This window comes from Hipposideros armiger, unplaced genomic scaffold (genome assembly GCF_001890085.2).
Source record: "Hipposideros armiger isolate ML-2016 unplaced genomic scaffold, ASM189008v1 scaffold_252, whole genome shotgun sequence".
NCBI classification, from domain to species: domain Eukaryota; kingdom Metazoa; phylum Chordata; class Mammalia; order Chiroptera; family Hipposideridae; genus Hipposideros; species Hipposideros armiger.
The window spans coordinates 388074-411923 of NW_017731602.1; the positions used below are offsets into that span (position 1 = coordinate 388074).

Here is a 23850-nt window from a genome sequence, read left to right on the forward strand (position 1 = left end):
AACTTGGGCCAGTGAAGCAACGTCCTCCACAACTAGACTGAAGAACAAAAGGACAGCAACTTGTCTGTTCCCCTTTCCCCAATTCCCCAATAAAAATCTTTAAAAAAAAAAAAAAAGAAAAAAAAAGAAAAATAGTACATAAAACAACATATAGAAAATGGTGAGGTTTTCTGCAATTAAAACTTACTTTTGACTCAGATGTCGCACTTCACTTTCAACTAAATTGAAGAAAAATTTGAGCACTGTCAGATGGAGCATCTTAGAGCCAATAATATTTTCCGAAATTTGATGACAAAAACTTTCATTGAAAAGACAAGACCTGAAAAGATAAATATAACAAAAATACAAGTAATTTATTGAGTAATTTGTGAATAAAGCATTTTTTTAGAGTATTACTGGAATTTTAATGAAATTCACTTCAACAGAATATAAGTCAAATTCAATAATTTTATTATTTTCTTCCTTTACTCAAATAGCTCATAATACTAAATTTTTCATAATACAGATCTAATTTTTTCTGTTTTTCAATGATTGCTATGTTTAACAACCATCTGGTCTCTCTTTTTGTACTCTTTCATCACTGATAAAGAATAAAAAATAATGAAATTCATTAAACCTTTTTGATTCAGATGACCAGCTAAACTCTCAATTTATAATACTCTCCATAACCATCTTTTCACTTGCGATAACTTTTTTCATTATTTAGTAAAATGAAGGTCATTTTGGGCTACTTTTTCAAGTTTTAAAAATTCAGTATTTATTTTCTTTGCATCTTCTATAGCTGTCCAACAGAACTTTCTGTGATGAACAGGTTCTATTCAAATGTGGCTTGTGCAACTGAGAACATGAATTTTTAATAATTTAATCTTAATCAAATTTAAATAGTTACATGTGGCTAATGACGACTGGGTTGAACAGCAGCTCCATAGTATTTTTAAAAAGAGAACATAAGACTTCTCAGAACTCTAGGACTGAGAGAGAGAGTCTAGTCAACAATATTTGTTACAATTTTCTTCCAGCTTTACTATCAATTATATTAACAATATACTTGTAACTTTCTACCTCTGTCTCTACCTTCCTGGTCTTCTTTTTGAATACCACATTCTCAGGTTAGTAAGGTTCTTAATAGCTATTAAAGTTAATAATTCATTTAATACTCAAATCTGTTCTAGAAGATCCTCCATACCCATACAGTTATTTAGTTTCTCTGAAAATTGCCAGAGATGGATACCAATGATCTTTTTTCTTTTTTAATGTATGTTATATAATATCTGAAATATATTCAAAACTGTACTAATATCAAACAGCTCATCTATATTCCTACCACTTCCATAGGTACTTTCTACCCAATAAACCCAATTATTTTGAAAAAAATCTGGATATTTATTAAAAAATCTACTTTTAAGCTGTCCAAACTCCATTTCATATAGCTTCAATTAATTCATTCAAACATTTATTAAGCACTTATTATGTTTCAGGCATTATATTAAACACTGAGATGTTTAAAACTGAGCATCTATTCTTAAAGTCAAAGGCTGATGTAACGAACTTAACTCAAAGGAAAGAGCAAGAATTAGGAAGTATTATATGAGTTGCATTTTAAAGCATGAGTAGGAGTTGGACAGGTATTCTGGAGGTGGCAGGAATGAAGGTATATATATATGCAGTGAAAACATAAGAGCAAAGGGACAGGAAATGTAAAATAGTTCAGTGGTTGGGCACATTTGGGAATATGCTGAAGATTAAGAATGGAGACATAGAGGGCCGGCCGAGTGACTCAGTTGGTTAAGAGCTGGCTTGGGACGCCAGAGGACCTCGGTTCGGATCCCACATATGAGGCCAGTGACACTGCCCTCCACAGCTAAGATGCTGAACAACAGCTCAACCTGGAACTAGGATGCCGTGAGTTGCCGGCGACGGTGTAGGCTGCAGCCCCTGCTGCAGTGGGTTGCCACGGGCTACCGTGTGTAGTCAGCAGCCAGCAGTGAGCAGCCATCCAGAAGCTGGCGACTGATTTGACTCGCCCGGGAAGAGCGCAATGATGGTGCCAACTTGGGCCAGTGAAGCAACGTCCTCCACAACTAGACTGAAGAACAAAAGGACAGCAACTTGTCTGTTCCCCTTTCCCCAATTCCCCCAGTGCTGTTCCCATCCCCCAATTCCCCAATAAAAATCTTAAAAAAAAAAAAGAATGGAGACATATAGAGGAGCAAAATCATGAAGGGTCTTATACGTTTTGCTAAGGAATTTAAACTGTAGGTGATGTGTGAGTTAATGAAGGACTTTTACCTAGAAAATGAGAGCATACTGGGGTACTTTGAAAGATAAAGGGAAAAAAGTAAAATCAAGATCAATAAAGCAGATCAAAACCAGAATAGTTTATATAAAAAGCAGTGGATGCTTTTAAATAAAGGCAATGACAGTGAAGGAAGAAACAAATTTGGTAATTAGGAAATACGTCAGCTACATAAACCATGTATTCTCACATCCTATATACCTATGCTGGGCTAGTACTGTTGTGTTAGAGTTGCGTTTACATCTCAGTCGCCTTCAAAAGTGCAGAACTGTTTTCTTTTTTATTTTTCTTATCTCTGAAATGTAGCACAATGCCTGGCTCCCAGTAAGTACTCTATAAACATTTGCTGAAAGAGTGAATAAACACATGTAGCAAGCTGATTAGCACGCTTCAAATATATCACAACCAAGATGGTAGGTGAATCTTTACGATCTCAAATTGATAGCCAATGGTCTAGACTTTTCCTGGCTAGTCAAGTATCCCTTCTCTCACTACCATGGACTGGCTAACACTGAACACTTGGACAAAAAGAAAGTACCTTCCAAACAAAGGAGGACTATCAGATACAGAGAGCTATCAAAGAAGAAAGGGGATATGGTTTTGTTTGGGAGAAACAGGAAGGATTTCTGGAGGAGTAACATTTGTAAGACAAAGGAAGCATCTAGGCAGAGGACAGTACAGGCAGACACATGAAAGAGATGACATATTTAAGAAAAGTTAAGTTCAGTTTCAAAATTCAAATTTCTAGCAGAAAAAAATATATTAGAACCATAAAAAGATATTGTATAGTTATAAATGTTTACACTTTTGATTACCAAAGTTTGATGATATCCATATGCAATAAATTAATTTTCTTAATTTTTAAAACAATATGCAAACAACATTATTTTTGTTAAAAAATAAAAACAAATAATGATTTGGCTTTCCCGTGAATCTATTTCACATACTCATTAAACATTTATTTTTTAAATAATCTGATTGACAAACATGACCAATGTAGACGTGGCCTTTTTATAAGTGTTTTGCAATAAATACAACACAGATATACTATATACATACACACATAAACTTTTTCCAAAGACATGTATTCCCTTCACCAGTATCTAAAAAACACCTAGCATAACAACTACGAGATTAAATCTAGCATCCTCATATGTGAAATTCCTTACCTGATAAGCACTTCTATTAGAGACCATGCTCCTTTCATACAAGATGGACACTGAAACAACTCTAAGTAATATCTTGACATGGCTGGGGACTTCCAAGGAGGATGTAAGTGAAGAAGAGCTGACAATATGTGAAAGTATCGACCAGAAAACGTATCTAGGTTATCCTTTTAAAAATAAACAAAAAAGTAAAACACTATAGCTACAAGTACAGTTTCACCAGCTTATTCAGTCAAAAACTATACTAACCCCGTCTTAACTTTCTTGCCAAATATATAAATGTGTTTGGACAAAAGAGATCAGATGGAAGTATCATATTTAGCTAATTAAATATACAACAAAGAGAGGCACACACTAAACATGTATCTATATAATAGTTAATCCTAGCTTTGGGGACTAACTTATACGAAATGATCATTTCACATTTCATGGTTATAGTGAAAATAGGAGTTCCCAAATATGACTTTAAAGGAACTAAAGGTAAGAAACTTTTCATGAAACATTCTTCTCACCAATATTAATCTGACATAGTTTACACCTGTTATTTCTTCAAATTGGCACCTTGATGAAGAATATTAGAAAGCTCCCTTTGAAAAGCTGTACCTATTGGTTTTCACAGTTTGAGTATGCTGTCTGTCTACATAAATAAAACTGATTATTACCAATGTACTAAAGGCATAATTTACTAAATGGCATTCTAAATCATTGTAGTCTAATTATTTTCATATTGGATAATTTACTACTATGGAAAAAAATCAGATAAAATTTTCCCAAGAGAAAATTATCTTGAAAATTCTGTGAAAAGCATTCAGAGTAGTACCTAGTAAATAGTTTAAAACAGAAATGTTAATAAATGAGTACTGTATTTCCTATTAAAATGAGGGGAAAAATACTGAAGAGAAAATGAACTGTAAACATAAAAAAATAAAATGTTCATATTTTAACATTTTTTGAAAGATTGTTCTTACCTGTAAAATGTTCTCTAGAAGAGCATGAAGAAGGCATACAGGAGGGATATAATGTGCTCGCAAAGAGGAAAGTTCTTCAATTGCTTCTTTAAAAAACTGTCCTTCTATGAGGCTTTCAATTAAATTTAATACACTTCTGGGAAATTCAGCACTTTTAACCTAAGAAAGGAAGGATTCTGTGACTCAAAGAAAATAAGAGTAAAATTCTGGGATCAAATCTTGAATTACCTTAATTAAGGAAAATATGCTTTTGTAAATATTATATTGAAAATTTAATCTAGAACTAGTAATTATAAAAGCTATAAAATACAAGAACAGGGACACAAAACTCACCTGTGATGAGCATAAGTTTTTAATTCTTGTTATTAGTTTTTACTACAGCATAGACTTTTTTGGAGCTTTGACAGGAGGTATTTTTCTTTTTTATTTCTAATTAGAGAAACTATACTTAAAATTTGATAGAATGTGTTGCAGACAACACATTCCTTTATATCAAAATAACTAAAAATAACAAATAAATAACAAACCTTCCTTTTTTGCCCTTGTCACCACCCTACTCCAAGACACTTACCTCGACATTGTATACTGGTTGTTTATCTATTCTAATGCATCTGTATCTGATAGCCTACAAAACAGCAACCATACAATTAAAATTAAACATTTTTAAGTCAAAAAATACATTTCAGTTTACAAAGCATTAAAACCTTGGCCAAACTTACAAAACAGATTCAGGAAGACATTAATAGCTATAAGTGATCTCATATTCGTGTTGGCTCAGACGAGCGACTTTCATCATTTTAAGGTCATAGCAATCTCATGAGTATGAACATTCTCTATTTTCTCCTTCTAAATTGAAATAACTTAAAGGTAAAGTCATATTCATTTTGAAGACCTAAAGAGGTCCACTGTCCTTAGTATTTTGATATAGAAATATAAATAGGGAGAACATTTTGTATAAGAGTCCATAGAAAAATAAGCAGTCAAGTTTTCTATATAATCACATGCAAAAATCTTCCTATATATTTTTAAATACCTAAAATTGTATATTTGTTTAAAAGAGTACACCAGAAAAATATTTGCAACAAACCTAAGAGATAATATTCCGATTATATAAAAAGATCTAGAAACAATGATATAAAATAACCTAATGGAAAATAGAAAAAAATATGAATAATCAATTGGCAGAGGAAGAAATATACAAATGGCAAGTGAAGGTATAAAATATGCTTAAAAATGCTAACAGAATACAAAATAAAACAATGACATAGCTTTGTCTTCCACTTAGGATGCAGAAAAGCTGGAAAGAGCCCTTCCCCACAACCCAGGGCCTCAAGGTCTGTGCTAAAGCTTGAGGCTGAACCAGGACAGCAGCAAAAGGGATCATGCAGTCCTCATTCTCCAATATCAGGCTAGCAAGCATCCAGAAACAAGTTCAAGTTACAGCAGTCTATACACACATAATTTATCTGTAACATCATGGAGGTATAAATAGCAGAGAATTCAGCATACTTATTAAATGCCCAAACACACTACTGCTCATAAAAAATAATGAATTATTTTAAGCCATTAAACATAATGAGTCTATTATTATTATTATTATATTTTATTATATTTTGGTTATACTTAAGAATAGGAAATGATTCAAAACTTGGCATAGTAAGATTTTACCTGAGCTCTATACATGTGCTTCCTTAAGGCATTTTTTATTTCAGTAATATCCACATCTGTCCTGATATCCTTGGTTTTTGATTCTTTGGCATGATCGGCAAAACCAGAATTCTTCATTTCTTCCTGCAAACACATAAAAGTACTTTAGACAGTGTAATACAGTGTCAACAGAAATTGTAAATATCACAATGGACAATACAAGAACACATCCATGAAGTGTTAACCACAACAAATATCCTTAAAATTATATTATATAAAGATTATATAATGAAATAAAAAGTTTAAAAAAAGCAAACATTTAAATTTGGAAACTTTTACCTGATATTTATATATGTACTTTCTTAAAGTACTTTTCATTTTAGCTCGTTCCAAATCTTTTAGAACCTCTCTTTTTCTTTGTTGTCATGTTCACACAAAACATGAGTATTTATTTACCTTTATAATTTTTTTCTGAAGATCCTTTTGAATATATGTATATCAACATGATGTGGTTTAAATTGTAAAATGAAGTTATACTCTGGAAAAGTTAACTCAAGAAGGATCCCATTTTAAAAAAACAAGCTATCTTATTAAAAATGGTCTGCATTGTACCAAGAAAGATCAAAAACTAAAATTTAGTTTCAACATTCCAGAGAAAAGAAAAAAAAATGAATTAAAAACAAGGAAACCGAGTAAAGCAAACAAAAAACAAACAACAAAAACACTAAAATTTAGATTAGAATGTGTAAATCCAAACTACAATACATGCACATTTTTCATTCATTAAGGCATTTTTCATTTAAAAAATTTTAGCCTGTTTCTTTTTCTTTTTTTGTTACATTCAGGCAAACAAAATATATTTGAATATCCTGATTATTAACTCAAATTTCTTTGTGTAGGCATGTAAAAATATTTTCATTTTGAACCAAAGTTAATTAAAGCATTAAGTGTGAATATCATACCAGATCAACTCAAGGTTTTTCATAAGATATGCAGGTTCTATTTAACACAGCAAGTAATAAAAAAATCAGATTATATATGTCTATATTATATTAGGGAAGAGCCAGAAAAAATGCAAACCACTTATCTTAGCTTACAAAGTTTTACCTGATCTCTATATGTGTGCTCTCTTAAGGTAGTTTTAATTCTGTTATGTTCCACACGTTTCCTGAAATCTCTTTTTTTGCATTTTTTCCTTTGAATATCTTCATCCTTTTTCTTAATTTCCTTCTAAATGTATATAGACCACAATTAAACAAATCTCAACATGAACAATATATACTGTAAAATCCAAATAAACTCAGGAACAGTCTGGCTTATCACACAGTGTAACACATTTAAAAACATAACAGAAACTTCCAGTCAAGAAGGAAGAGTAGAAAATGCCCTCCCACAACCAAATAAAAAATTACAACTAAATTATAGAACCACCACCATTGAGAACTACCTGAAGTCTAGCTGAACAGAAGAAGTATTATTAACTAAGGATATAAAGAAGAAGTCACAAAGAGCCTGGTAGAAGGGACGGAGATGTAGAATGGGCTGATCCCACCCCTACGTGTGATGGTTAAGAATTGAGAGGGATATCTTAGCTGCAGAGGTCCTCCCTGAGGAACGAGGGGTCCCAGCTCTACACAGGGCTTCCCAGAATAGACCACCAGTTCCAGGAAGAGGAATCCCCACAACAGCTGGCTATGAAAATCAGTGGGGAAAAACCAAGTGAAATAGAGGGTTGCAGGAGACCCAGATGTACTCTTAAAGGGCCTGAGCACAGACTCACTCACTCATAAACACACACCCTAAGCTCCAGTGAAGGGACAACAGCTAGAAAAGCACCAGGGACATACCCAGAGGAACTGAATTGTATGGCATCAGGGCGAGGACTGGAGAAGCAGCTCTCTCCAGGAAAAAACTGCTGGCAGGCCCCTTTGTTACTTTGTTGAGCCATCTCCGAACCTAGCCTGGAAGCATAGGTGGGCACCAAATCTGGGTCTCCATCAGTCTGGCTAACACCACTTACTCCACACTGCTGATTCCTGGAGACGCTGACCCACCCAACTCATGAACAGGCCCAAACCTCTTTCAGCAACTGTGCCTCACAAACAGCCAGCTTTGGTACATGCTGCAGATTTTACTAAAATCTCTCAAAGGTCCAGTAACCCCAAGCAAGCAGCAGGTGACTTCAGTGTGCCCTGTACCTCTTGCTAGGCGGCTCCAAAATCAGCACTAGTAGCATTTGGCCCTGGTTCAAAGTATAGCCTTTCCAACACACTTCCAAGCCCAGCATAGGCAGCTAAAAACTGCAGGTCACTTTGTGGCTCCTCCCAGGTATTCCCTAGTTGGGTATAGGCAGCAGCTGATCTTGGCCTGCACCAAAGCCCCTCCCAAGAAATCCCAGAACCAACACACCTGGTGGCCAGCCTCAGACCACAACAGAGAACCACCCAATTAGCACTACAAACAACATAACCAAAGAGTGGACTTGGCAGGCACCAGAGCTCTGCTAAAGTGAATCTTGTTCCACAGGGCCAGCCAGCACACAACACCTTGTCTGCTGTAGTCACAGCCAAGCCTCACAGCCAGTCAGCCTGAGAGTCAATCCCACCCACTGACATGCCAACAGCAATCAAGGCTCTACTAAAATAGGAGGGCACACACAACCTACACAAGGGACACCGCTGGAGCACCTGGTTCAGGTAACCAGGGAAACTGCACCACTGAACCCCAAAGGACACCTACTACATAAAGCCACCCAGCCAAAACTGGGAGACATAACAGATCTACCTAATACATAGAAATAAACATGGGAAAGCAGCCAAAATGAAGAGACCAAGCAAAAAAACAAACAAAAAATGGTCGCCCCAAAACAGGAAAGAACAGAAGAATAAAAATCCAGAAAAAAAACTATACATAATGGAGGCAAGTAATTCTACAAGATACAGACTTCAAAACATGGTTATAAGGTTACTCAGTGAACTTAGGGGAAGAATAGATAAACTCAGTGAGGACTTACACAGCAAGAGAAACCAAAGAAAAGAAACATAGTCAGAAATGAAGACTACAGTAATTGAACTGAATAATAGATTGGATGCAATCAACAGCAGGTTAAATAAAGCAGGGGATCAAATCAGCAATTTGGAAGATAAAGGTAGTAGAAAACACCAAACTGGAAAAGCAAAAATAATTTTTAAAAAATTAGGATAGTTTACGAGACCTCTGACACAACATCAAGCATAACAACACTCACATCATAGAGATACCAGAACAGAGAGCAAGGGATTGAGAACCTATTTGGAAAAATAATGACAGAGAATTTCCCTAACCTGGCAAGGCAACACACATAAAAGCCCAAGGAAGAATAGTGAGTCCCAAACAAGATAAACGCAAAGAGGCCCACACCAAGACACATCGTAATTAAAATGCCAAAGATTAAAGAAAAAGAGAGAATCTTAAAAGCAGCAAGATAAAAGCAGCTGGTTATCTACAAGAGAGCTCCTATGCACTGTCAATGGATTTCTCAACAGAAACTTTGCAGGCCAGAAGAGATTGGCACAAAGTATTCAAAGTGATAAAAAGCAAAAACCTACAATCAAGATTGCTCTTAACCTGCAAAGCTATCATTTAGAATCAAAGAACAGATAAAGAGATTCCCAGACAAGCAAAAGCTGAAAGAATTCATCACCACCAAACCAGTTTTACAAGAAATGTTAAAGGGACTTATTTAAGAAGAGAGGAAAAAAAAGACAAAAAATATGAATAAAATGGCAATAACTATATACCTATCAATAATCACTTTAAATGTAAATGGATTAAATGTTCCAATCAAAAGACAGGGTGGCTGAATGGATAAGAAAACAAGATCTGTACATATGAGGCTTACAAGAAACCCAATTCAGGTAAAAAGACACACACAGGCTGAAAGTAAAGCGATGAAAAAAGATATTTCATGCAAATGTAAACGAAGGAAAAAAAAAAAAAAGCTAGGGTAACAAAACTTGTATCAGACAAAACAGACTTTAAAACAAAGGCTATAACAAGAGACCAAGAAGGACATTTCATAATGGTAACAGGATCAATCCAACAAGATATAACCTTGAAAACATTACACACCCAATGTAGGAGCACCTAAATATATAAAACAAATATTGACAGACATAAAGGGAGAGACTGACAGTAATACAGTAATAATGGGGGACTTGAACACCCCACTGATATCAATGGATAGATCATCCAGACAGAAAATCAAAAAGGAAACTTCAGCATTAAATGACACATTAGATCAGGTGGATTTAATTAATATTTTTAGAACATTTCACCCCAAAGCAGCAGAATACACATTCTTTTCAAGTGCACATGGAACATTTTCCAGGATAGATGACATTCTAGGCCACAAAAATAAGTCTCAATAAGCTTAAGATTAAAATATCAAGCATCTTCTCTGAACACAATGACATGAAATTAGAAATCAATTACAAGAAAAGTGAAAAATACACAAACACATGGAGGCTAAATAACATGCTATTAAACAATGAATGGGTTACAGATTAGGTCAAGGAAGAAATCAAAAGGTATCTTGAAACAAATGAAAATGTAAATAAAATGACTCAAAATCTATGGGTCACAACTACTTGGGTTAAAGCAGTTCTAAGAGGGAAATTCTTAGCAATACATGTCTACTTCAAAAAGCTAAGAAGCTAAAGGAGCAAAGAAAAGAAGAACAAAGTCCAAAGTGAGTAGATACAAGGAAATAATAAAGATGAGAGTGAAAATAAATGAGAGTCTAAAAATAGGGTTCTGTGTTTATCGGGGTGAGCACTTCGTAAGTTATAAAAATGTCTAAGCACTAGTTGTACACCTGAAACTAATATAATATTGAATGTCAACTGTATTTGAAAAATAATTTTTTAATAAAGTAAAAACAAAAAAATAATAGTTATATACAATAGGAAATCTCATACAACAGGAAATCATTGTTGGAGGGGCTATGCATTACTAAAATATTTTGGAAATCAGTTGGGTATTACCTAGTACAACTGAACATGCACAGTCCTTATGGCCCAGCAATTTCACTCCTAGGAGCACTCATATAGCCTAAGCTACAGAAACTCTTGAACATGTGCATCAAGAGTAACATAAGAACATGTTCACACTGTTCATGGCAGAAACGTTCATAATTGCAAAAACCAACCAATCAAATACAAACCAACATAAAAAAGAAATTCAAATATTTATCAAGAATAAAATGGATAATTGTGAAACAACAGAACATTATATACACTAGCAAAAAAAACAAGTCACAGATGACTTTAAATACCATGAGCTACAAAAGTTCATTAACAGACAAAACTATAGGAATACACTGATAAATACATATTATTAGGCATACACACATTGCTGGTAAAACTATAATGAAAAACAAAATAATTAAAACAAATTCCAAGAAAGAGGTGTTATCTCAGGGTAAGAGGAAGAAAAGGGGATGCAATTTGGAAAATTGCATCTTAAATAACTGAGATGTTATTTAAGGGTCTGAAATAACAGATGTTATTTAAGGGTCTGAAATAACTGAGAATGCTCTATTTCTTAATCTAACTGTTGGGTGTATAGCACACATTTTTGCATTCTGTAAAAAACTGTACACAAATACTTGATAACACTTTTGTACATATAATTAAAAACTACTTCATGAATGACATATTTGGTAAATTTAGAAGAGATGTAAAATATAAATAAATTATTTTTAATTTGGAAGATCTTACCTGATTTCCATATGTGTGCCTTGCTAATGTATTTCTCAATTTATTAAATTTGAAATCTTTACTGGAATTTCTGCATTTTTCTTTTTTGTGGTGTTCAGTGAAAATAGAACTAACATTGACATCTTCAACAGGATTTTGCATTTTTTTCTGCATGTTTGTAAAAACATTTTAGTTAGACTGTGGATTAATCATAGCCTCAACACAAGCAATGTAAGTCACAACAGAAAAGCCCACTCAGGAAGTTTTGTAAAATATACATACGAGATTAAATACAGTAAAGAGCCTTGTGAGTTATATTACATAATAGTTATACTATGAGGAAGCAGAGAAACAGATTTTTAGTTCACAAAGTTTTTATTTTCTTTAATATACATTTAATTTAAGTATTTTAATTTTATTAACTTAATTTTTCTTGGAATCTCTGCTTTTTTTCTATTTGTCATATGACTAGTCAAAAAAAGAATATGGTCATCTTCATTATTTTATTTCACTTCTACAAATGTTTGTAAAAATAATTTAGGCTGTAGATTAAGTCGAGTCTTGCCATTATTATGCATATCAAGTGAAAATATCTTAAAAATATTTTTATAGGACATAGATATAATAACGTTAAACAGAGTAAAAAGTATCAAAGCCACACTGTTTATCATTATACTAAGAAATTTATTTAAAAAACTAAAAATTTCTACTTGAATGTTATATATCTCCTCTTGGTTCTAAAAGGAACTCAAGATATATATAGATGTATTTTCATTTATCTTTCATAAAATTATCATTTTGACTTTTCTCCACGTTAAATAAAAACTAAATTTATTTTAATAACTCCATCATTCCTTCCTAAATTAAAAAAAAATTTATACTGTGGTTTATAATGCCTATTTCAACAGACACATCAAGTCAAAAAGTCTCTTATTAAGACCATACACATGTAGTTAATCATAGAAAGCAGTTTTATAAGTCACATAAATATCAACTGTACTTTGGAAAAGCCAGAAAAAAATTGCAAAAATACTTTAAGCTCTTGGCAAGTTTTATCTAATCTCTCTATAAATAATTTCTTAAGATACTGTTCAGTTGAAGAAGTTCTAAATTGTTACTAGAATTCTCTTTGTAAAATTTTGACAGGTGCAGTAAACACAAAATTTATTTTTAGTATCTTCCTAGTAACATTTAAAAACATTTTAGTTGAGACTAAGTAATAATAGCTACTAGGCTTACGATTTGATAAATCAACTAAATAATGTTTTATAAAACACAATATGAAACTGAACATAATTGAACATTAGCTTTTCCAGAATAGAACTAATACTGCCTTTTTTTGGTTGCTGCTGCTACTTCAAAAATTTTGAGAGCCACATTGCATGCTAATTTCTTTAGGTCCTTTTCAGTTACTCCAAGTTCAAATTCCTTTCCATTTTTTGTTTTCCATATTTAGCCAAAATAGAAATCATCTGTGTCCTTTTTAAATTTTGTTCTAAATGCAGTAAAATATTTGAATTTATATCATGAATTATGGATATACGTATTGCTGATAGATAAGAATTTTTTATAAGACACATGTTATATTAAACATACAGAGGGATTTTAAGTAATTACCATATGTTGAGAATATACTATGTATTAGGAACTGTGTGTTTCTATATGCATTATTTCAATAAGAGTCTTAAAACAGAGACACAGGGCAACATCCTACTATGCTTAAATCATAGACCATAAAACACAGAGCTGGGTTCAAATACCAGCTCTTCGATCCATGTTATTTCCACCATATATTGTATCACAAACAATTCTGTATGAAGCAGAACACATTTTTTTTTTTAGCCTATAAAGCTTTACCTGGGTTCTACTCGTGGTCTCTCTGAAGGCATCTTTCATTTCAAGAAATCCTGTATCTTTCCTGAAATTTTTGTTTTCTTGCTTGCCATGTTCAGTCCAAACAGAATTCATTTGGGAATCTTCATCATTCTGAATTTCTTTCTTCATGTGTGTAAAAATGGTTTGGGCAATCAATTAAGTATAATTTCAACATAATGTAATTTTTATGGCACTCAACTTTATCTATAATAGCAAAATACTTTGGCAGTCAAACAAGTAGGTAAAATGCACTTTCCCAAATCAGAGGTTATTAAACACTAGTAAATTCTGTCAAGAGAAAAATCATTACAATAAAGTCCCTGAATAATAAAGTGATTTCTGCGTATCTCAAGAAAAGTTAATGCCTTCTTGGTCTAGTAAGAATCAATCCTTTTTATGAATAATCATTAATAAAAATATTTTATCTCATTCCTGTCCAAGTTAAAATTACAATCTAGATAAAAAAATTTTCAGTTAATGAACAGATTCCTTCTCAGGGTATTTTTCAGTTTTTTATTGATAAGATTTCTCATTTTCAAGTACACTACACAAAAGAAAGAGGCTGAGTAATAGCTGAATTCACAGCTCTTATTTAAATAGAAATAAACAATTAGTTTCATCTAACTCTAATTCAAACACATATTTCTGTTGCCAAGAAATCCAAACTGATTCATAAACCACCTACCAATAATTTAATACTTGCATGTGTGTGTATGTGTACACATACACATACACACACTACATAATTCTAGAAGTTTAGGATAGAGTTGGGAGTAAAGATGTATTCATGATGTTTCCCAAAATGTACTTATGAAAGGGTATTCAGATATTCACTACTGTTACAGAGACTGGAAAACCACTGTCCTCCTGGGGAACAATTAGGATACAAGCCAAAATGTGGTAAGGCTTATGGTGTGATCTTTGGTTCCCTTTTACTTGCACTAAGCTTCACAAGTGGATATGAGGGCCCTTTAGTAGGCTGCAGTCCTGCAACCAGAGAACAATCCCTGAGAGTAGCTAATTGAATTTGAATTTCTTCAGTTATTCAGAAAAATGAAATTGAAAACTAATAAGATGAAGATGTTTCTTCCTTCTAATTCCTGGCATCAAAGAAAGAATTACGCTGATTATACGAACAATTTATGTTAAGGACAACTTGAAGGGGGATAAAATGAGTTTCTGGCTTTAAGTTTCACATGGGTTGACAAAGGAGGATAAATTCTCAGGTGCAAATCATCAAGAAATATCCAAACTATAGGATAAATTAATCCCATATCGATTCCAGCTACATAGAATATGCTAAAGAGCATACCATTAACATTAGCAATTAGGCAAGAACATGTCTTCTAATCCTGGATATATTTATTTACTCATGCATCTCAGGTGCTATATACTGATCTGTGAATTAGGATGTATGATGCAAGTACCCTACATAAGTTAACAAATTAAAAATCATAACCTGATAAATAAACTATGACGTTTGGAAGATTTTTAAAATAATAATCTATTTTTATATAGAGCTAAACAAACGATCAACATATAATTTTCTCCAAGCCACCAATAGAAATTATTTTATCTATAAATATTCATTTCTTATTCCTTAATTTATAAATATTTCTTTAGTGCCAACTATGAACTTTTCATACACTGTTAGGGGTTTGTCTCCGATATGATCTAGGAAAGGGGAACCATGTCTAGTCTATTTTACATAGAATAATGCTATGTTTCAAACAGATGACCAAAAGCCTACTTACCGTATTTGCCGGCGTATAAGACGATTTTTTGGCCCTGAAAAATATGCCTCCAAGTGGGGGGTCGTCTTATACGCCAGGTACACTTCAGATATATTGCCCATCGTGCTTGCCCCGTGCCATAGTGGCCTCCCGATGCCCGCCCACTTCATTCCACATACCGTTCAGGCATCAGCAGCGCTGCTGGGTGTATGCTCGGCTGTTATGCGATTTTGCTGTTATGCGATTTTACCACACTCGCAAAATCGCACACAGCCCACCATACACCCAGTATGATAGCGCAAAATCGCGAATCGCGATACCATACTGGGTGTATGGTCAGCTGTGTGCAATTTTGCGAGTGTGGTAAATTCGGGTTACCGTATATTTCTTTACATATGCATTGAAGATTCGCGATTTTGCGCTATCATGGTGCCTGTTAGAATGTTGAAGAGCTCGCACTTGCGCTCTAGTGAGGTCCCAGGGAGATGCTGATGCAAGGGTGGACCAGACTGCTATAGTGACAGGGCGGGCAAACAGGGAGCAGGGACCAATCAAATCAGGCTTTGTATACAGCCAACAGCCAACCACAATACTGCACCATTGTACAGTACAGCATAGAAAATGTCGACCAGTCAAACCCTTATCATCCCTATCATGGCACCAGCCAAAAGAAAGAAGTATGATGCAAATTTTAAACTGAAAGTTATAAACTTTGCTAAGGAAAATAATAATTGTGCTGCTGCAAGACAATATGGAGTAACAGAAAAGATGTTTCGGGACTGGAAATCAAACGAGAAAGCATTAAAGAGTATGCCAAGGGGTAAGTGTGCATTAAGAAGAGGCACCCCACACTGGCCAGAACTCGAAAAACATGTAGCAGACATGGTGGCTCAACATCGCCAAAACGGTTATGTGGTGACACGAAATACAATACGCTTGTTTGCACTTCAGTGGGCCAAATCAAATCTGATATTGTTTTACCTTTTATTTGGTGTGTGGAAGGTGTGCGGAAGAGGGGGTAGTCTTACACGGCGAGTATATAACAAACTCTGTATTTTGAGTGGAAATGTTAGGGGGTCGTCTTATACGCCCTGTCGTCTTATACGCCGGCAAATACGGTATTCAGTAAATTATTCTGTTATCTAGGAGTACAGCAGAACAGTATGGCAAAGGCCTGGCTTTTGATTCAGATGTTTGACTTGGTTTCCTGTCTTGGACTAGGTATAGTTTAGCTATGCTCTGGTCTCCAAGTCTTATTCCTTGATTTGCCATGGCATTTGCCATGCAACTGAAATGAATTCATGAGACTGGATGGAGAGCCAGAGAAGTCAAGTAAAGAACCAGATTCTTTAGGGTGCTCTGTGTGGTTCTTAACTAGTGTTTACACCTTATTTCTTCAATGGTAGCTCATAATCCTGTTTGACTACTAGTTTATGGTACTGTTTTTATATAGTCAAGTATTTTTAACTACCTAGAAAGAGACCAGGTAAATATCAAGGAAACCTAGTAATACCCAAAATGAGAAAAGGAAGGGGAGATTTGAGGAAAGAAGTCTTAAAATTTATTAAGAGCATGGCCTTAACTTTTGGATCTGACAGTTGTGGAATCATGGACAAATTATTTAATCTGACTGTACTTCATTTCACCAACTGTAAAAGGGGGCCATAATACATGCACACAGAAACATGAGGTTTAAAATAAGATTAAGCATTGAAATACTTAGCATACTGCCTGGTACATAGTAATCACTCAACAAATATTAGCCGAGAGTAATCGTAATCTCACAAGAACCAAAGTAAGGTAAGGACTAATTTCTACATACAAAGTAAGAAATTCAGTCACAGGATAAATAACTTCACTATGGCCATGGAACTAGTAAATTATAAATCTGGATCACAAATTTGTTCATCTGGCTCAAAAAGTATATATTTTTTTCTATTATTCCTACTACATTCCATAAGACTATTCTGCGGTTCATTTTATTCTCTTTCTTAAGCAAACAGCTAAAGAAGTTTGAAGTATTCTAAAAGTATCCTCCCGTTTTTTGCAACGGCTTCCTTGGGTAAAACAAATGAGACATGTTAGTCACTACTTGTTCTTTTGCATTCCTGTTCCTTGCACATAATTTTACCAATGCACAATGCACACTGAACTGTAATTAATAATTTCCCCATTCTGTTTTTACCACTAAATAGTAAGCAACTCAAGGTCTGACATATGGTCTCATTCGTTTTCATTAGTGTACAGCATTCTGCCTGGTACAACAAAAGTCTTCAATAAATATCTATAAACTTGAACCAAATAAGATTCCTGATTCTATTACCAAGCAGCTTTCCAAAAAGGAGGTTCAACAAAAGTTTGTTTTAAAAACAGCTTAATTGTTACTTTTCACTCAATCATTTTAATGGCAACTCTCAGAGGACACTTCAGAATCCATCTAATGAAGAATGTAAATATGTTCTATGCCAATGTGGTAGAAGAAGAGCAAGACATCAAAATTAACTGGCTAGTTTCTCCTCGTAAGTGATCACAAAATGCCTTTCTTACTTGTAACTAATGGTTATGAACTTCCAGCTATCTAAGTCAGAACTTACAAAACAATGTATTCTAAAAAGAAAATATGAGAGATTATCTGCTATTTTTAGTTGATATACTATTGCTGCCCTCCAGTATTTCAGCAGCTGAATCTGAAATGTTATCAGATTACTGCAAAAAAAGACTGTGAATAAAGCATACCACATATTACATTTTAATCATTTTTTTTCCATGAAAAAAGGAAAATTCAGGTCCTTTTACTAATCTGTGTAGTTAAAAATGGCTTTCATTCTGTTGACAGTTAATTCTACCTTTAAATTGTTCATATAGGGAAGCAGGATGCTTTTGGCTGAAAGTAATAGAAAACCAACTAAAACTAACTTAAATAATACGGAAATGATTACCTTACAGAATGGCAATGTGATCTAACACTAAAACAGGTTTCAGGGTTGGTTAACCCAGCAACTCAAGTATCTCAACAAGGCCCCAGATTCTATCTCTACATTTTCCTGTGTACAGGACTGTTTTCATCCTAAGGCTATTTCTCCTCATAATCAAAGAATGGCGGCTAGTGGTAGTTTAGGTTACATTCTTCCATCTTCACATCTAGCAGGAGCCAAGCTGTCAGTGGCTCTCTCTTCAGAATAAAGAATAAACATCCCAGAAACTCTTATGTATCTCTTTTTATGTCCCATGGATCAATATTGGTTCCCATGTCCATTCATAGCCCAATCACTGTCAAGGGCAATCAGATTACCCATAGTTCAAGCAGATCCATCCCTTGAACTAAGGTCAAATTTCCAATTTATAAGGGTGCTACTCAGTAGGGAAAGGTAATTATAGAATGATATATTACATCTACTCTTGGAAGACTCAAGGTTTTTCATAATTTCTCTACTAATCTAACAAATATAAAATGAGAACTCATGTGCCAGGCTCTATGCAAGATGATTCAGACATATCTACAGAAAAGACAGACTTCATCCTTGATGACATGGTACTTTTGGTTTAGATGGGGAAAAAGAAGTCAACCAAGTAGTCAGCCAATTAATTATAATTATAGTATTATAAAGCAAAATAATGCTATAGGAACACATCAGAGGTGAACCTAACTTAACAAGGAGACAAGGAGACTTCCTTAAAGAGGCAACATTATCACCAGACCCTGAATGATGAACAGGAGGCAGGTAGGCACAGGGAGTGGGAGAATAGTGGGGAGAACCTTGTCAAACAGAGAATATACTTTTTGAGAAGACACTGAGATAGGAAGTAGTTTAACTTATTTCAGAAACTGGTAAAAAGCAGTTTTGTTATAGTACAGTGAACACAGAAAAAATGGAGCAAGATACAGTTGAAAAAGTAGGAATCCTATGGGGACGTATAGGCCATATGAGAGTTTTAGAACTTTATCCTAAGGGCAAGGGGAAGCCATTGGAGAGTTTTAAGTAGGAGAGTGACAGGATCAGAATTGTTTCTGAAACAGCATTTTGGCTGATGGACTAGACAAAGAAAAAGAGTAGTTAGGAAATTAGCCAGAGTAAAAAGGAGTAACAGGATGATAATTAGGAGTCTATTCCAGGAGCACAATGGAAAGAGGATCAACTCAATATGATGTTGGTAAAGAAAGAGAAAAGCAGTTTGATTAGAGAAATATTTGAAATAAAATTAATAGGACTTGGTAATTGACAAGGTGTGAGGAATACGGGAAAAGAAGGTTTCAAGGATGATTCCCAGGTCTCTGACATAAATTATCAGATAAAAGGTTATGGTATCTATTGAGATGGGAAACACCAAAGAAGGAGCCCGTTTTTTCTGGAAGATCAAGGTTCAGTTTTCAGACATACTGAGGTTTCTCTTCTATTTTAAGTGACTCTTCTGAAGAATTCTTCTTTAATTCCAGAGTGTTTCTCCTAGGATTGTTCCCATTAAAATAACCTAAAACTGGTATTTGCACCAAATGGGAAGAGGGAGGTAGGAGAATAGGACAGGAAAATATTTCTAAATCCTTTGAAATAGCTCCCTCTTTTCCAAATGGAAAATAACCCCAAAATTCTCATATGATACTATAGTCCATTGCTACTGAGATTAAAATGCTTCAAGTTATTTTGTAGTAAATATCACTAATGAGCTGAAAACAAGTAGAAACTCAAAATAAGACGTTTTAAATTTAATAGTCAAACATCTTTCAGATTTATCAAAAGTGTTTCCAAATGCTTAATTGAGAGCAGCTTCCCTAAAATGTTATTTTGATTACTTCCAATCAGATTTTCAAAATTCAGAACACAATTATATTTTACTATATTGCTATTTTATAAAATAAACATTTTTAAATGTGCATTATTTATTTTACTTACCTCTAAAAGGAAGTCCCCTAGATACTGAATTGGATAAAATGGAGCCTTATAATTATCTTTTTCTTGCTCAGCCTCGATTCTTGCATTACTGGCAATCACATGAGTTATTCCACTTGGTGAACTTTTTGGTACAATAACATTTGCTTTTCCAGCCTTCAAAACTCTAAATAAAAATATGAATAGTATAGCTAGTGTTTTTAAAAATAAGTATATTCAGTAAAATTATCTAAATCAATTACTTCCTAGGAGCAGGAGTATAATTTCCTGAAAGGAGTTAATTCTTTTGGGCTATATGAATGCTATGGAGAATAAATAACTATTGTAATGATTTCTTAAATTATAAGTTGTTTAAGATATCAGGCAGTCTTTCTACTTATTCATTTCTTGGTATGAGAAAGGCTTTTAGGAACCAAAAATATAAAATCTATTCCCTAAGGAAAAGTAACCTCGATAAGCCAAAAAAACAACAAGAAAATAATGAAAGAAGTCTAGGAAAGTGGCTACCTCAGAAATCAACATACATCCAAGAAACAACATTCTGGACAACAACAACAAAAATGAAAATAGTTGCCAACACTCCCCTAAAATATTAGCATTTGAAAAAGTTTAACTGATATACATTAAGAAATACACTACATTTAGACTCAGGTGACACACATAAAGACACGCATCCCAAAAGTTTCATGAAAGTTCTGCTTAAGATTTAGAAAGGCACTAGAGTACCACTTAACAACAAGAAAAAGCCAAGTAATCTACAAAAATCATAATTTTTCATGAACCCATCAGAGAACTGAAGTAAGAAGCCAATCAAGAAGCTGAATTTCCAAACAGTGATAAGCTCCTTTATAAAGACATTGGACACCCAAACTATTTCACTTTTGCCAGGGTGTAGGAAAAAAGTGGCTGTCATAAAAGTAGGTTAAGACTCAGGTAAAATTTTAATAAGTGTAAGGCCAAGTGTAGATAGCATGAAAGTAGAGTATTACAGAGTTTCCTGACACAAGGAAAGCCCATTCTCACTTGCAACTTCTTTGCCACAGGCGTCTATTAAGTATGCATGAAAAAGAGTAGGAGCAGGGAACAGAGGGAGCCCCCATTGGTAGCACTGGTGGACCAGTGGGGAGTGGCTACCACCAAGAAATAGACACAAAAACCAGGCCCACTTCCCTGGGTCCTTCTCTCATAAGAAGCAAAAGCCTTAAGTCATTTGGGTAAGGTAAGAAAAGTCTTCTACCTTCAGAACCCAAGAAAGGTGCACTGTTTCTGTTGGAAGAGTGAAAGTAAAACCCATCTGCTTCTGGGGAGGGGTAGGAAAACCTGCTGCACAGCCCCAAAAAAGACCCATTGCTTCTGGGTGAGGGATAGAAGCAAAAGATATCTGTTTGGGGGTGGGGGCCAGGAAAGCCACTTGGGCTTAGGGCTCTGCACCAACACAAAACAAAGATCTAATACTGGGAGAGTGGATGATGACACTTTCTTGCCCAAGACCCAACCCGAAGATAGCAGGCAGAATCTGGCTACCATGGGTGGTTGCCACACTAACATTGAGGAAGTTCCAACCCCCAAGTCCAGAATGCTTAAGACTGAAGCTTATCCAGCCAAACTGAGAACACACCCACCCTTACCCTCATCCTAGAAATGAATAACAAGAGAGGAAGACTATGAAGAAAGAGTCCTTCTATGACCCACTAGTGCAGGAACTATTGAAAGCTGAGAGTGAAGCAAGAAAACTAATTAAAAACCCTCCAGCACCCAGGCTCCACACTAAGCCAAAAGAAACTTGCCCAGTGCATGAGTAAATTGACATGCTGTCTTGAAGGTGACTATAGCATGAACAAAACCCAAACCAAGCTAAACACCTGGTATAATTAAAGCAGCCACCCATTCTAACTGCCTTGCAGAAGAGGTATGCCCATTTTTGGAAATAAATGTTATTCATTTCAGCTTCTACTACTGTTCTTCTATACATGATGTCTATGCATGCAAGAAAAAATGCAAGGCACAAACAGCAAGGAAGAAAAAACAAACCACTGTCAAGAGATAAAGAAATAAATAGCAGAGAGAGATGATTCAGATGTTGAAATTATCAGAAAGTAACTTTAAAATAACTTTCTGACATGTTAAAGGATAAAAGGAAAAGGTGAACAATCTGCATGAAGAGATGGGGAATTCAGCAGAGAGTACAATGGAAATAGTAGAAATAAAATATACTATATCATAGAAGAATTTCTTTAACAACATTATCAACATACTGCATACAACTGAGGAAGGAATCATTGAACTTGAGGTTAGGTCAATAGAAATATCCAACTGAAACATAAAAGTGAAAATGGAAAGCAGAACAAAGCATGTGAAAACTGTGGAACAGAGTCGCATGGTCTAACACATGGGGATGGAGCTCCAGAAGAAAAAGAACACAACAGAATAAATATTCAAAGGTTAATGGCTGAAAGATATGGAAGCAACCTAGATGTCCATCAACAGATGAATGAGTAAAGATGTGGTGTACACACACACACACACACACACACACACACACACACACACACACACACACACACACACACACACACACACACACACACACACACACACACATACACAAATATTACAAAGCAATAAAAAAGAATGAAATCTTCCCATTTGTAACAACATGAATAGATCTAGAGGGTATTATGATTAAGTGAAATAAGTCAGGCAGAGAAAACCAAATACCATATGGCTACACATATATGTGGAATCTAAAACAAACGAACAAAACAAAAACAGACTCATAGCAAGAGACCAAAGGGATGGCTACCAAAAGGGAAGGGGTAGGGGAATGGGTGAAAAGGGGAAGATAGTAAATAATATTGGGATAATTTTGCATGGTGACAGATTACTAGAATTAGTGGGGTGATCACATTGTAAGGCATAAAAATGTCAAATCACTATACTGTACACTTGAAACTAATATAACCAATATAATACTGTATACCAACTATACTTAAATAAAAAACTTTAAAAATAAAAGATAATGGCTGAGAATTTTCCACAATTAATATAAGACAAAAAAACCCCCACATGTTCAAGAAGGTCAGAGAACCCCAAGCAAATAACAAACACACACACATAACAAACTATAAATAAAAAACAAAATACACACATCCAGACACATAATCAAACCACTACACACCAAAGGTTATATTGCTTTTTAAATTTTAATTTCCAATTGTTCATCACTAGCATATAAAAGCACAATTTTTATATAGTGACTTGTTATCCTGTGATCTTGCTAAATTCACTAATTCTATAGCTTCTTTTGGTAACTTATTTAGTATATAATCATGGCTTTTGGATATGAAAAAAAATTATTTAACTTTTTTCTTTCCATCTCTATGTCTCTTATTTATTTTTTTTGCCTTATTGCACTGGCTAATATCTGTAGTAAAATGCTGAATAGAAATGGTCAGAGTAAGCATTCTTGTCATATTCCCAATTATGGAGGGGTAAAAAAAAAATCACGATATTAAGTTCAGATTTTGTCATAGATATCATT

The 23850-nt window shown here is 34.4% G+C and overlaps 1 protein-coding gene across 1 annotated transcript in view; it reads right to left on the reverse strand.

Moving 5' to 3' along the window:
• The window catches only part of SLF1 (SMC5/6 complex localization factor 1), a 76034-nt gene that overhangs the window by 38812 nt on the left and 13372 nt on the right, over positions 1–23850 (reverse strand). The window contains exons 5-13 of the mRNA XM_019655913.1: positions 20313–20475; positions 13673–13813; positions 11837–11983; positions 7185–7307; positions 6099–6221; positions 5002–5055; positions 4431–4589; positions 3466–3629; positions 188–319 (exon numbers count right to left, since the gene is read on the reverse strand). Of these exons, the coding sequence (XP_019511458.1) occupies positions 188–319; positions 3466–3629; positions 4431–4589; positions 5002–5055; positions 6099–6221; positions 7185–7307; positions 11837–11983; positions 13673–13813; positions 20313–20475 (1206 nt within the window). The remainder of the gene's footprint in view (positions 1–187; positions 320–3465; positions 3630–4430; positions 4590–5001; positions 5056–6098; positions 6222–7184; positions 7308–11836; positions 11984–13672; positions 13814–20312; positions 20476–23850) is intronic.